Source organism: Enoplosus armatus, chromosome 16, assembly GCF_043641665.1.
Source record: "Enoplosus armatus isolate fEnoArm2 chromosome 16, fEnoArm2.hap1, whole genome shotgun sequence".
Classification (NCBI taxonomy): Eukaryota; Metazoa; Chordata; class Actinopteri; order Centrarchiformes; family Enoplosidae; genus Enoplosus; species Enoplosus armatus.
This window is the reverse complement of record NC_092195.1, coordinates 5,126,500-5,144,236: the sequence shown is the minus strand read 5'-3', so window position 1 is coordinate 5,144,236 and position 17,737 is coordinate 5,126,500. Positions and strand designations below refer to the sequence as shown.

General features: G+C 43.0%; 3 protein-coding genes across 5 annotated transcripts; 1 reads left to right on the top strand and 2 right to left on the bottom strand.

Moving 5' to 3' along the window:
* Positions 1 to 499: 499 nt before the first annotated feature.
* On the bottom strand, positions 500 to 3,427 carry e2f3 (E2F transcription factor 3). The gene is made up of 6 exons (XM_070922119.1): positions 3,295 to 3,427; positions 2,391 to 2,631; positions 2,038 to 2,169; positions 1,487 to 1,601; positions 1,066 to 1,261; positions 500 to 839 (listed from the first exon to the last, which is right to left on the bottom strand). The coding sequence occupies exons 1-6, from the start codon at positions 3,425 to 3,427 to the stop codon at positions 562 to 564; spliced, it is 1,095 nt and encodes a 364-aa protein (XP_070778220.1). The 3' UTR covers positions 500 to 561.
* Positions 3,428 to 5,546: 2,119 nt separating this feature from the next.
* On the bottom strand, positions 5,547 to 8,679 carry srfbp1 (serum response factor binding protein 1). 2 transcript variants are annotated; one of them, XM_070922233.1, is made up of 3 exons: positions 8,597 to 8,679; positions 7,583 to 8,044; positions 5,547 to 7,421 (listed from the first exon to the last, which is right to left on the bottom strand). In XM_070922233.1, the coding sequence occupies exons 2-3, from the start codon at positions 8,042 to 8,044 to the stop codon at positions 6,126 to 6,128; spliced, it is 1,758 nt and encodes a 585-aa protein (XP_070778334.1). In that variant the 5' UTR covers positions 8,597 to 8,679; the 3' UTR covers positions 5,547 to 6,125. The 2 variants fall into 2 exon arrangements, with proteins under 2 accessions (XP_070778334.1, XP_070778335.1); XM_070922234.1 differs by lacking the exon at positions 8,597 to 8,679 and adding an exon at positions 8,194 to 8,270.
* A 213-nt stretch (positions 8,680 to 8,892) lies between these two features.
* maco1a (macoilin 1a) lies at positions 8,893 to 17,053 on the top strand. Of its 2 annotated transcripts, XM_070921747.1 has the most exons (11): positions 8,893 to 8,972; positions 9,985 to 10,126; positions 10,535 to 10,661; positions 10,837 to 10,960; positions 11,111 to 11,289; positions 12,246 to 12,789; positions 13,017 to 13,175; positions 13,910 to 14,092; positions 14,279 to 14,399; positions 14,652 to 14,826; positions 16,851 to 17,053. In XM_070921747.1, the coding sequence occupies exons 1-11, from the start codon at positions 8,893 to 8,895 to the stop codon at positions 17,051 to 17,053; spliced, it is 2,037 nt and encodes a 678-aa protein (XP_070777848.1). The 2 variants fall into 2 exon arrangements, with proteins under 2 accessions (XP_070777848.1, XP_070777849.1); XM_070921748.1 differs by lacking the exons at positions 11,111 to 11,289; positions 12,246 to 12,789.
* The last annotated feature ends 684 nt before the right edge of the window (positions 17,054 to 17,737 follow it).

The window sequence follows — 17,737 nt, the reverse complement described above, 5'->3', positions numbered from 1 at the left end:
TTCTTTGCATTTTTAATGCTTTTAATCGACACCTCTTAATGTTAAATGGGTGCCCAAATCATCGAGCTTTGTTGTGAAGGCTCCTTTGCCATGTCGATACAAATTGTCCTCCGTGACATCTTTCCAGACCATCACTACAGAATGTCGTGACATTAATGGGCAAGAAAACGCCCTGTGTAGAGACGGCAAAGCTCGGACTTCAGACAAGGACACACAGTAGGACATGTAACAGATTAAAGGTCTGAAACAAACGTGTTTTGTCTAACAACATGCATGTCAGTCCAAGTCCTAAAGACAACAAGGAAGCCATAAAAAGATCTCACTTGGTCTTTCAAAATACATGGCTATTCCAAGACCACTCCAATGTGATGCTTTGGGTATCCTCCTCCACATACCAGAGTGTCAGAAAGTCCCAGTCACATCGTCCAGGATAGACAAATGTAAATATAAAAAAACTCACATTCAAATCAGCACTTTGTTCTTTTATTGCATCCGCTTGATATCCTGTTTGTGGGATGATGGCCACTGCCTCCAAAATTATTGCATTTCCAAAATGGCTGTTCAGAGGGGCATATCCAGGGACATATCCAGGGGCAACTGGTCCAGGTCAACAGAGGAAAAGTGGTCAGTGATGCCCTCATCCTCAGCCAGGCTCAGGAGGTACTCCTGTCCATCAAGAGAGAAGGCCAGAGGTGGAGTGAGGGTGACGAAGCTCTGTTGATCTTCAGAGGGTTGGAGGGAGGTGGGCACGGGGGAGATGGTAGCTGGTGATGAGTGTTGTCTCGACTCGGACAGCGGGTTGATGATACTATTGATTCCAGAAGTACAGATAGCATTGTCTGGAAAGATAATGGGAGTGTGGATAAGAAGACATGGGGGAAGAAAAAAATGAAATGAAAATGCAAAAAGCAAATGCAAATGGAGCCAACAACCTAAAAGAAGAGTCAGAGCAAATCTTACAGGGTTCCTGTATGGGGAAAAGCCCACGGGTAGTTGCCTCCTTCTCTGTGGCAACAAAGTACCAATTTATAAGAGCACCATGGGATCCTTAAGTGCAAGACTCACCTTTGGAAGACACCTGGACAAAGGATGAGTAAGGCGAGAGGGGGGCGGAGCCGTTCCCATTGGTGGACAAGTTTAAGTTGCTGCCATTGGCACCACTGGCCACAGAGCCGTCTGTGGCTTCCATAGGGATGGGGTCATCAGAGCAGAGGAACACCTCAATGGGCCCCTGTGTGCTGCTGAGGTGGACCTGAAGGCTCTGAGGACCGGGGAAGAAGACAAGGTGCTGTTATGAAACGGTCTCTGAATACGAGCTGACAGCAGACACTTAAAGAAAACAGTGTTTGAGAAGATGTCGCAAGAAAAGTATTTCAATTTTAGCTAATGCTGCACCAGGAAAATCAAAGCAACTAACCACCCTGTGTTGTTTGACTAGGGTTTCATTTCAAAAAAAGATGTAATTAACTTATGTTGAAAGATATACCTCTTCTGGGTGTGGCACTTCCAGTTTTGTCTCTGCAGGGGCTTTGATCACGATCACAGTCTGTTCTTTCAAGCTGGGAATCCTTTGGACGTCCTCGTAAGTCAAATAGGCAAACGTGATCCTCAACGTTAAGGAAAATGATCAACCTAGGCGACACATCCTTCCATCCACACAGCTCGGCGGCATGGTTGTGCAGTGGTTAGCACTGTTGCACGGGAGGTAGAGCAGGGTAGAGCGGGTTGGGGGTTAGAACCCCGGCTCCCCCCGCCATGTTGGCGTGTCCTTGAGCAAGACACTGAACCTTAAGTTGCTCCCGATGGAGGCCAGCACCTTGCATGGCAGCTCGGTCGCCATCGGTGTGTGAATGTGTGAGTGAGACTTAGCTGTGAAGCACTTTGGGAACCATGAAGGTTTAAAAGTGCTATATAAGTGAGATCATTTACTAAAACAAAAACACTGTTGGTTTGGATTGGCCTTTAGACCCATCATCAATAATTATTTTCCCATAATTCAATAAAAAATGAAGCTGAAATCACAACCAAAAAGGATATCTCTGGCTGTGACCGTTCTCACACATCTGGTGAACCTGCCGCGTGCAGCTTTGGATCAACTCATCCAGCTTCCTCTCCTCCTCAATGAGAGCCTTCAGCTCTTGATCCATTTGCATGTTCACCTGCCTGCCCCTGTGCACGCACACACATCCGAGCAGCAAAACAGGATTTACAGGATATATATATATATATGTCACTATGTATAGATTGATCTTAATGTGTTACGTTTGTTTGTTAAATATCAAATCATTCTCAAAACATACTAACAAAGATAAAGCAGCCATAATGTGCACATAGCATATAAGCTCCTTTCCGAAACGCACACACTATCTGCTACATCCACTCATACTTACGACCACTCGATGTAGTTTTTAGACTTCTTCTTGATGAGCTGGATCCCTTCCAGGACATTAGTGACATCATAGACACGTCTTTTAGGGGCATTGAGTTGCTGGGCTACTACGTTTAGGTCCAACACCCCATCAGCGGAGCGGCTCAGTAGGTCCGCAAACCTCTGCGTCAAGAAACCGAGGGAGGTGTCAAAGCGCGTCTTCTCAAGGACGGTCTTGTGCATTATGGGACTGGGGGCGGGAGCTGGAAAAATGGTTGAGGGATTGAAATTTGATTTGAAAAAATGATTTACTTAAAGATTCTTTAATGATTCCTATATCTGTTCTGACATGTTATATTGTAGTGTGCTTATTTATATTATAACTCTTCAAAACTTTCAGCCCTTCTTCTGTTGCCACTGAGCAGAACATGGTGTGGGTGGAGAGGGTGACATGCACCACCTTAGACTATGATACGATCGAACGTACTACAAATGATCTCGGTTTCAGTGCCATATGACATTAGACAGTATCTGTCATCATAAGTTCCCTAATTTCATCTTAAATTGGATAGAATATGGTGTAGTTTGGAGTCCAGTCCAGGAGTCGGTGGTGGAAGTGACGTTGAGCAGCAAAGAGTTTGGAGCATAGACTTAAAAGTTATGAATATGAATGGCAGAATCACAGACTACAAGCACTTCAAAAACAACCATGGATATAAAGATTCAAGGGAACTGCTTTTGACCAGCTCACCGGGCCATTAAACTCACTAACTGGACTATGTGCTTATTTGCCGTTTGAACAAAATATGTGAACTGGTTACATCTTGGTTTGACACCAAAAACTGTAGAAGCAGACTGGTGTCTACCACTTCTCTTGCCCAGCACTATTGAAAACCCTTACAAGTCATTACAGTACAAAGGCTTACTCTTTTTTCCAGTGTTGGACAGAGAGGCCACTGCCTTCTTGGCTTTGGCGGTCCTGCCACCATCCTGAAGGTCCTGGGGGTCAGCAGTTTCCAGCTCCAGCCTTCTCTTTGCCTGAGTGAAAGAAAGAAGCATGTACATCTAAACTGCATGGTTTTACAATATCATGCAAATTGGGCTTTTAGTTTGCAATTATCTCACTGAATCCTGTGGCCCACAGGGTAGCCATTTTGGCCAATAGTACAGTATACACTTATCATGAATCCATTGTATTCACTTGTGACTTAAGCTGCATGTAATTAGAAGCAATGAATGTGTCTCTACGTTAAATATTAAGTCCATATTGTCCTCTGGAGCTGGTTATTGATCGTTGTTGAGGATTGTCATGTCCTGGAGGTTGGGACAGAGGCTAGCTTCCCTCCCCAGTGTGTTTAGCTAGTTGGAGCAACATCTCCCCATCCCCCTCCCATGCTCACCCAAGGCCTACACTGTAGTTTGCTTCTGGCAATAATGAACACGTTAGCTTGCAGTTACCTTCTTACCAATATATTCCCACAGAGACTCGTTTGTTAAAGAGCACTGTCGGCGTATGCGATACTCGAAGACACAAAGTCTGCAAAAGTCTGTTCCGACAAGGCGCGGTGTGATGCCTCAACCCAAGGTAAAACAACTGTGAAGTTACCGGAAATACACAAATGTGGCCGAAGCCTCACATTTTCACCTTCAAAATAAAGGCAAGACAAGTCAATTTTACTTATACAGCCCAATTTCACAAGTCACAAATAAGAAACCCCCACCCCCACCCCCAAAAAATGGAAAATTCAATAAGTGTCAATGAACATTAATACAGACTTTTTTTCTGACTTAACTCCAGGTAGTAGCAAACTGACACTGCTAGTGTTTTTGTTTTATTTTAAAGAAGCACACTGTTGATCTTCACTAGCCCAAAGTACAACTGTAAGACATTCTCCCTACAAGAACACCTTCTACATTAAATGTCAAGCTTTCATTAGTGGCTGCATTTCACACAATTAATGTAAACCTTTTGCTATGCGTCAACCCCACTATTAAAAGATGGCTATTATTAACTTACCTACCTACTACTGCATTAAGCTTCGTTAAAATAAAAGCAGCAGCTCTTTTGTTCCCTGTCATTTTACTTTGAATGACACATTTAGTGCTTCCGTTAACAACCACGGTAACCTTTGCGTGCTTGACGCAGCTAACTAAAGTTGTATTTCGGGTTATATAAATTGTTAAAAGTCACCGAGAAAACGCATTGTCCTCTCGTATGTGACCGGGACGCTAATTTGACCAACCACACCAGTAACGATTGCTATATAAATGTTACCAAGAATACAAGAGAATGAACCTATCGAGAGGGTCCAGATGTGTTTACGTATGCATTGATTAACGTTACATTAACTGTTAGAATCCAGATGAAATGGGCAATGTTGTGTGTAAATAAACAGTGACCCATTATGAACAGTTAATGCGTTATGGGATTTTATCCAGCGACCACCTGGCATATCGGCATTTCCATGTCCTGTCTGGCTAGCAAATGTTGCATCTGGTTAATTTAGCTTTACGTACCTGAACTCGTTCGAGTTTAGACTTCTGCCCTGCCCCGGTTGTTGAGGGTCCGGGGGGGTGTAACGTTAGCGTAAACGAGACCGTCAGTCGGCTTGGACTCTCCCTTTGACGGTCCTGCCCAGCCAGGACGACGAAGGGCTGATGGTCCGTAACGTTGCAGTCGAGCTATTCTCGGAACACCCCGCGTTACTATCACCAGATCCCTCCGAGACCGAGGCAAGCCCTCTCATCATCTTGTCCCGTATTGACTGCTGCCACTCTGCCAACGTATCCTTTCTACCGCTTGTACAACATACAACGGCCGTATCCATCTCTATCTTAGTAAACCATATCCATTAATAACTCATATAAATGGTTTTAGGCGACAGTTCCTGCTGATACTGAACCAGAGGGTATTCTACGCGCGAAACTCAGATTCCCCGGGACCGTTTTAAACCCAATTTGCATGTGAATTACTATTGGCCATCATTGTGTACGCAGCGCCGTGAACGTCTGACGCAGCTGTAGCCGACCAATGGCTGCAGAGCCCTGCAACAAAGTAGATTTCTAAGTAGGTAAATACATAGTAATGTTACTGTATGTGTTTTTATGGTTGAATTAACATTTTACAATGCATTTAATTAAGTTTTCTTGGAATAAAGATAAGACAGTATTAAAACTATAAGATTAACTTTATATTGTTTAAACATATTGGTGAGGGACAAGTAACAAAAACTGCAAAACGTCTTGGTTTAAGGTCCTGCTGTATGTGTATCATACATCAGTTTCAGATAATGTGTACTATACAATAGCTGGTCCCTAATTACCATTTTAGACAAAGCACAGAACATGTGTACAGGTTAATACATTAACAAAATCACTTCCCAAATCCCCCACTTTACATTTCTCACAGAACTGGCATTCTTGCAATGACATGTTCCTCAAACTGTAAAAACTGTTGAAAAAACTATGAAAAATTACATGCTTCAGATGATGCATTTCACAGTTTAGAATTAAATCATATTTAGGAATAAAAATATTTGAAGAACATATTGTCTGATGTTTTATACAAAAATCTCATTGTTGTCTTTTGCCAGATAGAAGGATGTAGAAACACAGTCACTGAACTATACTGAGATCACCACTTCTGGTATTGAGCACAGAAAAAGTGACAACCTAACAAAAATCACCCAAATATGGCATTTAAGACACTCAACCAAAGGTATGTATTCAGCATTAACAAACAAACAGAAAGATAGTTTCAGTCATCATCGTCAAACTTGATCTTCTTCCCCTGGAAGGCCAGGATTTGCCCTTGCTGCTCCTTCCTTTTCTTACTGGCCTCCCAGGATGGATGCAGTGCCTGCTGTGGTGCCTGATGGGAAAAGGCACATCCACCTCTACGATCGTTTGGCCTAAAAGCATCACCTCTGCCTCGCCCCCTCCCTCTGCTGGCAGATGGGAAGCCCTTCTCCGACGAATCAGGATGGCTGCGCTCAGGGCGGGGCTTGCTGTACTTGGGCCCTGATTTTCTTTCTGCTCCTCTCTCCTGATTTTGGAACTTGGATTGTTTACTGAAATCTCTATTTAGACCACTGCCACCCTTTGGTTTCCCTTGTCCCCTAAATGTATCCCCACCTCTCCCTCTGCCTGCACCTCTGCCCCCACCAGGCTTAGATGCAGAGAGGGAAGAACAAAAAACAGACTGAAGCGAGGTCGCTTTAGACTTCAACCTGGACTCAAGCTCATCAAGTCTACTCTGGACCAAGTCTGTCGGGTCCGCTTTCACTTCATGCCCCTTCCCAACCCTCTCCCCTTCTACACTTTTCTGTTTCTTCTTCTTGTACTTGCTCACTTTTCCAACAAAGAAGTCGTCATCGTCACTCTCCTCAGACTGGGAGGACTGCTTGTGGAAACGTTCCTCTGTGCTGTCATCAAAGTACTCTTTCTCTTCATCATCTGATGGCTCCAAATCACTCTCTTCCTCATCTTCCTTTCTCTCCAACACTTCAAGTGCAGACTTAAGATCTGGTTTCTTTTCTGCATCTTTATTTTGAGGTTTATTTTTCAGAAGGTCCCCTATTTCACTACTTTTTATTAATGCTGGTCTTACATTCCTAGGCTCTGGCATTTCTTTCCTTTGACCATCAGCAGTATCAGCTGAACAAGCTGCTTCACCTGGTTCCTTTTCAGGTTTAGCAACAGTTGCATCTTTAGTGTCTTTAAGGATACCATCTCCTTCCTCATTGTCTGTGATTTCCTTTTGCTCCACTGTAATGTCCTCCTCTTCTTTCTCACTCTGTCTTTCTCTCTTTTTGTCTGGTGACTGTGGAGACATCTTTACAGCTTTATTTTGCACTTTTTCATTCCCTCCCTTCTTTCCACCCTTCATCCGCTCGTCTTTAAAGGCTTTCACAGCAGCTTTGATGTCCTCAATCTTCTTTCTGAACTGAGGGTGGGTGGCGATGCGCGCTATGGCCCGGTCGGAAATAACAGACTTCGGGTTTTTACACTCCTTTTCAAAGTTGAGATTCTTCTGCAAGGCTGTCTTGGTCACCTGGCAACAGGGGAAATAGTTGATCCAATTAGACATTTCACCATTTTGAAAAAGCATCATCAATCTGAGTAACTTTTTCAGTCATTTGAATTAGTACTAAAATATTGAGGAATAATGTATTCCAAAAATAACGATTTCACAGAAGATATTTCAAAACCTACCAGGTCTGGTAAGAGGCCCTTCATGGCGTGGATCTCCTCCAGCAGTCTGGCAGCTCTCCTCTGATTCCTCTCAATTTCCACCTCAGTCCCTTTCTTCTTCTTCAGGCCGCCAATCTGTCGTGTCAGCTTCCTGGTGATCAACGCCCTCACCCTCTTCACCTCCTTCCTCATCTTCACCACCTCATTGTTGAGGTTCAGGCCCTCAGCCTGCTTTTTCTCTTTGGGTTTAACAGGCAATGGAATATTTTTCTCAATTTTATCCACGGCCTGTGGCATCGTTTCTCCTTCCTTTTCCTTATCACCCCTACCTTCCTGTTCTTCATCATCTCCATCTTCCTCAGCTCCGGAATCATCTTTTCCTTCTTCCTCTTTTGCTCCGTCTTCCTCAAAATCTTCCTCCTCCTTCTCTTTTTCCTCAGCAGATGGCACCATTTTCTCTACCTTGTCCATAGAGTACATCATCTGTTGAAACATCAACCCATCTTAGGTTGGTAACTGACTGTAACTCACTAGTTCTCACTGGCAACAACTTTATTTAACATAAAATAATAAAAAAACAACAGCAAAAAAGCCAAAACATTACGACATATTGGTCAAACTTAGATTCATACTGTTGTCTTTTCATTCTTAGCAGGAGATCAGAAAGTCTCTTATGTCTTTCATTGATTTGCATCAGTGCAGACGTGGGTCCTGCCGCATATTTCCATCTAAAAAAACCCAAAATACATTCGTTCAACACCACGGACTGCTTTATCGAAACTATATGAAATGTTATAATGTGATTTCGCAGCTGAATAAACTTGAGACAAAATACATTTCTGCCGAGGGAGCAAAACTGTGGTTAAATGCCTGACCAAGAATGCCAAACAAACGTGGTTAAGTCAGCATGGAGAAGTTTTACCATGCAACGTCATGCGTATATAGGTTTATTCTACGTACCCGTAGCGTTTACATAACAAACTGCAGCGAACAAAGTAAAATAATATCACTACAACCCCTTATTATCACACTTACCGTTCAGCAGTGAATATTAAATATTTAAAATTGAGAGAAACGTCTCCACTCGTAGGGAGCAGCCATGTTTCCTACGCCTCCGATGGCGGCATGACGTCAAACGTTAGCAAGGGGACGCAGCGTGTCGTGAAAAGGGGAGGGCCTTCCGCGGACTGTTTTTATTTATTTCTTTGTTTCATGTGCATAAAACAACAACAATGGTGGATAATTGAAGAAGTGTGAATATTAGGATGAGCGAATGACATTTCCAGTTCCAGTTACCAGACCGATAACACAAGTGAATCAACAGGGGGAGGATGAAGCGGCGCAATGCGGACTGCAGCAAACTCCGACGGCCGTTAAAACGGAACCGAATCACCGAGGGTATATATAGCAGGTACTAAAAGGGGCTGGAGGAACGTTATTGTATAACAATGGCGCCTCTGTGCATATGTCAAGATACGGCTGCCAACCTCCGCTACATTCATATCTAAGCATGCTTTGGTTTTTTAGCTACAGAAAGAGCTAAATTAACATGCCCGCGAAAATTATAGGCCTAACGTTAACGTTACTCGTGTGTCATTTCGTTGATGATTTGCCCCTGGCTGGGTAACGCTGTATTAGTTCAATTCAAATTCTGTCTGAATTAAAAATGAAAGGTGGCCGAGAGGCTCTCTGGGCTTTGAGCATGTATTGTAACACATCCCGCTCAATGGAAATCTTTTCAGCCTAAACAAAGATAACCTGTACTTGTGAGGATAATAATCATGCTCTAGCTTGACATGTCAGCAGCTATGTCAGAGGCGCTCGTTTTGAAGTGCAGGGTGACGCCGCCGGCGGGGGTCTCACCTGTGCTTTGTCTGGCAGAGGTCTAACGTTACATCAGGAATACGCCAATGAACAATAACCACCAAAGTAAAACATGTAAAGCGCACATATTATTTAAGGACATGTAATATCTAAATAGCATGTCTTTTCCTATAGATTGACTGATGGCAAGCCAGAGAAGGGAAACCTTTAACTAACATGTCCAGACATGTCAGTGTATACATACTAGCTCTCTACCTATCTCTCTCCACCCTTCTCTCTCACCTACTTGGATGTCTCTCTACCATTGTTATCTCTTTCAGTTTTTTTTAATAATAGAAACACATTATTGGACTTGTTGGGAATATCTAGATCGGTAGTCATCCTCACTGCTCAGTTGGCATTTATCTGTCCTCAAATCTAGCAGGATGTTGAGGTAACAGCGTCTGTAATCACACTGGAGATGTCATCCTTATAAACACTAGACTGTTGTATAAACCTGATGTCCAAATGCTTGTCACGATACCATCTAAATCCATGGTAGAGCCTTGAATAGTACCCCCTCTGTGTCTCTTATTTCTTTACCTTGTCTTCTCCCGCAGTACGTTCCTGTACCTGAAGTTCCTGGTGGTGTGGGTGTTAGTTCTGCTGGCCGACTTTGTGCTGGAGTTCAGGTTTGAGTACCTGTGGCCCTTCTGGCTTTTCATTCGAAGTGTCTATGACTCCTTCAGATATCAGGGACTGGTAAGAGCTTGTTTGTATGACCCTGACCTCCTATTAACTTGCATGTTATTACTTAAGCCAGAGGTGGTCTAGAGAACATGTGGTTAGATAAACAAGAAAGATTAAATGTTATGCATCTTCAATCCACATGGCAAATATACTGTGGGGATAACCCATGTACTGTACATGGGTGCAGCAACACTCAAATCAGGCTGCATCATACTTGTTAAACATGGTAGTGGTGGATGAGGGAAGCAGCAAGACGAGGTTTAGGAGTGTGTTTTACAGTACGCATGTAAGTGTGATGGTGCCCACATGCCTCTATATTAGTGTATATTTGTATGTACATGTTTTCCACACAGAAACTATTGTATTTCTGCACAGTTGTTATGGCATATTTAATTGTCTGTGTCTTTCTCCTACACCAAGGCGTTCTCTGTCTTCTTCGTATGTGTGGCGTTTACGTCAGACATCATCTGCCTCCTCTTCATCCCCGTTCAGTGGCTGTTTTTCGCTGCCAGCACCTACGTATGGGTCCAGTATGTCTGGCACACAGGTTAGTCCGAGTTTTCTGTGGGCTCTTTTTTTTTTTATCTCTGTTGGCCAAACAGCCACTTTCACCTCAAAGACTTGGTGCACAAGAAATTCATAGCTGCCAATTTCCTTCAGTGCTAGACCCAAGAGTGCTGATTTATTTTTATTGTTTTTTCTCATCTCTTACTTTCACGCAGAGCGAGGAGTCTGTCTACCCACTGTATCGCTGTGGATCCTGTTTGTGTACATCGAAGCAGCCATACGGTTCAAAGATCTGAAGAACTTTCACGTAGACCTGTGTCGACCATTTGCTGCTCACTGGTAAACGTCATAGTTTCCAATTCCCTATAATATGATAAAATATAATTTATTTTTTTTGTGATGCCCATGCTATATAGCAAAAAAACATATAAATCATGTAAGGGTATACTTTTATTAAAAGTTGACTCTGTGTTTCTCCTCACCTCCCAGTATCGGCTATCCGGTGGTAACTCTGGGCTTCGGCTTTAAGAGCTACGTCAGCTACAAGATGCGACTGAGGAAACAGAAGGAAGTGCAGAAGGAGAATGAATTCTACATGCAGCTTCTACAGCAGGCTTTACCGCCAGAGCAACAGATGTTGCAGAGACAGGAGAGGGAGGCAGAGGAGGGTGAGACACTCACACACGTGAAATACAAAGCTTATTACAATACTTACTAACAAAGTAAAACACAATAGACTGAACAAGCAAAAATGGGGATGCAGGGAACAAGGATGACAGGGGTGTCCACTGTCAGTATTATGGGATATGAATATTTCCAGGTGCAGTAACATGCATGAAATTTACTGGGTTAATTAACCAATTCAGTGAAACAGTAGGAAGATCTAATCCAATCCAATACAACAGCTCAGCCATAAATTCTACCTTTACAAAGATGCAAATGTTTTGATTGACACTGTCAGAGAGGTATTCATTTATATGTTTATTAGTGAGGTTGTAGTTTGCCCTCCCTATTTACAAACATGAGGGGAGAAGAATATCTGAAACATGTCGTGCAGTCCAGTACAACACCACCACTGACTACAACCTCAGTAATAAACACGTCCTTTCAGCTCATGAAGAATTAATTATGAGCATTAATAGTGTGGCCCGCAACTGAACCTCAAATGTCATAAACAGTGACGACTTTCACTGCATTACATTTGATAGTGATTTATGTTTTGAATTCATGCTTCTACTTTTGCATTATCCTGTGGTTGGTCTGGTTTGTTTTCAAACAACTGACAAACATGGATCCAGACTTAGAGCTACCTTTTCAAGCGGTCTCAGCCTGGATGTTTTGTCCACGCTAGAGTTCAACTGCCAGCTTTCTCACCAGCCGAAACAACCTGAACCAAATGGGCAAATGCATCAGAGATCATCATCCCAATAGGTTTTCTATTTTGTAGTTAATTAGAAAGCAGGAAAATATTCCTGTAACAGACTGCTGGCACGAGGGTGTGTGTCACAAAGGCCGTCATTGAGTTTGTGCATATGGTCAAATATGTTTCCAGTTTGCTTTTAGTTCATTCTGTCCAGTATGTTTTTGTACGTCTTCTAACGCTGCCTACATTGCTCTCTTCCAGCTGCTTTGGCTAAAGGGATCTCAGAGGTAGAACCCTCAGTAATATCCCAGAACGGAGCACCTCCTGGAAAGAAAAGCACCCCAGTCCCGTTACCAGAACTGGAGTACCGTGAAAAAGGGAAGGACAGTACTGCAAAAGAGCGTGAGGGCAAAAAACAAAACACAATTGGAATCAATAACAACAGTATTATACACGCACTGGACTCCAAACTACAGGAGACAGAGTATATAGAGAACTACGTCGGGGCAAAGAGACTGAATAACGACCTGGCAGGAGAAAACACACACGCTGACACCAACACACACTCTGCTTCTAAAGAGGAAATGGGGGCAGCGGGGAAGAACTACAAAAATGCCAGCGGAGGTGGGGGCAACATCTCCAACTCGTCTCCACGGAACCACAGCTCTTCAAATGGCAGCGTGCCGCCAGGTTCCTCAACCAGTAAGAATGAGAAGAAGCAGAAGGGGGCAGGGAAGGGCCAGAAGGATCCAGTGGAGAACTGCATCCCCAACAACCAGCTGGGTAAACCGGACGCTCTCGTACGGTAAGACACGCACTGTTGTACTGTTTCAAATAGCCATTCTTCTTTTATCTGGACCGTCTTGTTGCTGACCATTGACAAACACCCACCATCAGTTTAATTGTGTCTTATCTTGCTTTCCGTTTCACTGTTACCCTTGATTGAAGGATACAAGCCAATACACCTATGCTAATTGTCGTTGCGGTTTGCTGTGGCCTCCTTTTGATGATCCTCTTCTTCTTCTCTGAAAGGCTGGAGCAGGATGTGAAGCGTCTGAAGGCAGATCTCCAGGCCAACAGGCAGCTGGAGTCAGAGCTGCGGAGTCAGCTCTCCTCTCTGAGCAGCCAGGACCGCAGCCTCCGCTCTGAACTGGGCCAGCTCCGCCAGGACAACGAGCTGCTACAGAACAAGTGTGTAGTATCCTCACAGAGTATACTGTCCTCTCCTAAACTCTGACAACAGTCTTACTTCAGTTGTTATGCAATAAATGTCATGTCCTTGGCAGTATGTTGACATAGGTAGCCGCTTAGGTAAGGAGTGGTCTCTGTAGGGTCTCAGTCACGAAACACATTTTTGTGTCTGCCACAAACATGATCTCTGCAAATGCATCGAACCAGAATTTACATGCCCTCTACATTTTTCCTCGACATGCCAGCTTAAATTGGCAGTTTCTCATGGCCAATGGTTCAAATAGAGGTCATTCGAATTTGAAATAGTCACAGTGGTTATGATTCAAATGAGAGTGTGTGAATTGGTTTGCATGTCAAATCCAAGGTATAGCTTGTGTGAGAGCACTCATTTCTAGTATGGTCCTAGGATGGCCTTAAAGGGGTTAGTCTGCCTCGTGTTTGAAGTATAGGGGGGTTTAAAGGGTATTAAGTCTATGACCCTTATCTCTATCAGTGACAACAGAACCTGTGTGTCCTTCTCCAGAGGTTTCTGACTAAGCCTTGGTACACAAACTAGTGTGATGGTTGTGGTGTGTTATCAGTGAACAAACTTGAAGGTTAAACCATTTAAATCTGAGGTGTATAATTTACAAACGTTGTAGGATTTGAGTTTGAGAGAGAGTTTTTTTTATTTTTCTATAGTGAGTTCATCTTATGATCCAGCAACCTTGACTATGCTCTTCTCCATACTTTAGGCTCCACAGCGCCGTCCAGGCCAAGCAGAAGGATAAGCAGACCATCTCCCAGCTGGAGAAGAGGCTAAAGGCTGAGCAGGAGGCTCGTGCCCTAGCTGAGAAACAGCTGGCTGAGGAGAGGAAGAGGAAGAAGATAGAAGAGGCCACTGCTGCCAGGGCCGTAGCATTAGCTGCTGCCACCAGGTACTCATTCGATTAGCGCATTTAGCCTTTGTGTTATCAAAATGAACTTGTAATTTCACCTCCATATAAACAAGCAAATAATTGAACATATTGCATCAGTAAATATCAATACAGGAGGTGAAAGATTAGTCTTGGTTCCTTTCACCGATTGACTGTGGGTGCTTTTTTTTGTCTTCTGTCCGACAGAGTGGAGTCGACTGACTCTCTGCGTGGTCGCATCAGAGAGCTGGAGACAGAGTGTAAGAAGCTCAGCATGGACATGAAACTGAAAGAGGAGCAGATTAGGGATCTGGAGGGCAAGTGTCAGGTGAGGAGGAATAGCACTGATACACTCTCATCTGCAGTTAACAAGCTGCAGCACTAGAGTCTCTTACAACAACAAGTGTGATCACTTTAATAAAATGCCATTTTAGTTTGAGTAATTGATGTAATTTTACATAAATAGCACAGTAAAACCTTTGTTTAGAAATATACACAAGATAAAAATAAATAAATTGTAGCGTAACCATCTGTATTTAATTTCCAATTCAAATTCTCTTTCCTACCCTGTCGCACACAGGAGCTGCGGAAGTACAAAGAGAACGAGAAGGACACAGAGGTGTTGATGTCAGCGTTGTCGGCCATGCAGGAGAAGACCCAGCACCTGGAGAACAGCCTGAGCGCTGAGACCAGGATCAAACTGGACCTCTTCTCTGCACTGGGGGACGCCAAGAGGCAGCTGGAGATAGCACAAGGTAGCTGTTTGACTGTAGGGATGGGAAGTCACCGTTTTGTTTATTTTCATTTTAGATGCTACAGTATCTGTTATTGCTGCAGAGCTCTTGAATGGAGCACTTGTCAAAACTCAATCGTTTGCGAGAGATAAATGATCTAAAAGACAGAAAATGAAAGTTGACCCTTACATCTGTCTTTAAGTGCCCTAAATCAATAGTGTGTAAATGTTTGCTTACATGAAAAATGACGAGAGAGTCTTTGAAGAAGACTGATTACTACTTAGCAAGACATGCTGGTGATACGTGGCTGGATATCCTCCATCCTCCTATGATGATGAGAAGGCAATAAAAGACAGTTTGCTGTTGTTAAGCTTGGTGCCAGCATCATTATCGAGGTATCGGAGAATTAAACCACATCAAACCATACCTAAGCATAACTATTTCTAACCTTGTACCCTAACCATCTGTAACTATTTCTGCTTTTGGAAATAGAATCAATAACCCATGGCCCAACCACTGCGCCGCCATTTGTGTCTCTGAACATTTGATAGCTTGCTCCTGACATCTTCCCGTGGTTTCTTCCCTACCGTAGCCCCACGAGATCAAGAGATTACTATTCAGAACTTTTACCCACCGTGTTTGAATGTCAAAACAAAAGCAGTGGAAATGTTATAGAAACATCACATGATTTCTCCCAACTAGTGTTTTAAAAATGAATGACCCCTTTTATGATGGTAGAACCATTGCCTATTTCTTGAATTGTCTACTATTTTGTTGTATTAAAACAGACACCTGTGTCCAACAGGTTAAGTCAAGTCAGGAATTCAAATGCTGAATATGAATATTACATTACCTTGTAAAACTTTAATATTGACTGTGCATCTTCTCATCTCAGCCACGGATTTTCACATGTTTCTCCCACAGCCCTCTCCACATATTCAGAATATACAGTGAATAAAATCACAACAGTGAAATGCAGAAATGTAGACAGTATGCACCTGTTTATGTTATATACTGAACCATATTGGGAATGGGAAATTCAGCTCATAATAAATTATGTACTTTTTCCATATTAATAATAGATAATAATAGTGTGGTATATTTAGTGTTTTGCTTATAATGTTTATATCACAACAGCTGCTGAAGAATGTTTTAGAATCTAGTGCTGTAATACACGACACATTCAAACCACTCTCACCAATGTTGCTGTCAAGTGCTGATGGTGCATCAGGTAACTACAGTGACCATAATATTGAGGAGGTAACCCAATTGGAATAGGCCTATTTGCACAGCAGACATTTTGACTTGTCATAGCAGCCAATATACAGGTGAAGTTAATCTCCTTCATGGTGGCTCAGCTCCATTAAGTGTCCCAGTGAGCCATGACAGTGAGCCAGCGTGCACAAAGGGATGGCAATTGTTATTCATGTCATTTGCTCCACCTGTTCCCTGCTGTGGCACGTCAAGTGTCAGTGTGTAGCAGTGTAGCAGTCGAGCTAATACTAGCCTAATTTGCTTTTAAAAGACCAACTTTACTGTGCAGCATGTGGCTGAAAAATATGAAATACTGGGCTTGTGAAATTAAATAAGTGTCACTGCCAATATATAATATATCAATATATACCGAGGTGAGGTACCGCACTGTTTATACATTGGTAAATACCCCTTTTAACATCTGTGGGTGTATTAGCCCATTGTAGCCAATATCGCAAATCACTAATCAGGACTGCTTTATGACAGTGGTGGATTTTTATGATTTTTGTACTGAAGTTCGATTTGTCAGGGTCAATGTTGTATTATCATGATAAATATCCATATTGGGATATAAAATAATAAATACCATGATAGAGGATTTTATGCATATTGCCCACCCTATGCCAACATGTAGGAAGGACTCTCTTTACCCCCCTTCACAACAGGAAACTTGTGAGTGATCCTAGATCTGTCAGGGACTCAATTTGCAAGGGCACCTCAGAGCAGATGTCCCCCCTACTCTGCTCTCAACACTGTGATCTGAGTGTCTCCGTTTCCTTCGTCTCCCCCAGGCCAGATCCACCAGAGGGAGCAGGAGATCGCGGAGCTGAAGCAGAAGATAGCGGAGGTGATGGCAGTGATGCCCAGCCTGTCCTACTCATCGGACGGCAACAACCTCAGCCCTGTTGCCCCGCACTACTCCTCCAAGTTCATGGACAATAGTCCCTCCTCCCTGGACCCCAACGCGTCAGTCTACCAGCCCCTCAAGAAGTGACTCTGACACCAACACTTTTGTCAGACAGAACTTTGTCTCTTTCTTTGTTTCTGTGAAGCTCTCAGTTCTGGTTTGGGTTTTTGTTTTTTTTTTGTTTGCCAGCCCCTGACAGTTTTTGCACTCTAACGTACCACACAATGACACACACACATACACAGTGCACACAACCCCTCCATGCATATGTGTATTTGGCTGTTTTTTCTTTTGGTTCTATTATGAGAACTATTATTTTGAGGGGGTTGTGTACAATAGGAGTTTTTTTTTATTGTTGAGTTTTGGGATTTAGCCATTAGACAGCGAGATCTGTTTGAAGGGGGAGAAAGGAACACACAGTTTGTTGGCCAAATGTCTACAGAAGAGCCATCATGCTTCGCTTCATGTCAGTCTTCTTTTGGTGTCAGTATAAACCCCCCCCACAGCTGTATTCTATAGTGAACTGACACCCAGACTTTTGATTTCTAAAAGAATTGGCTTTTCATGATGGTTTATATTAAGACAGAAGACGTGTTTTCAGTTGAGATTTAAGTCTGAAACTCACCTGTAAAGGAAAGCCCTGTGAGAGATACATGAATGTAAAACTGTTCATGTTTTGCTACCACCATTAACTTAAATCGGTGATTGTTTGTTTTTGTAATGGTTCAGTTCAGTTATAACAATGTACATTTCTTCTAAAATAGTGATATT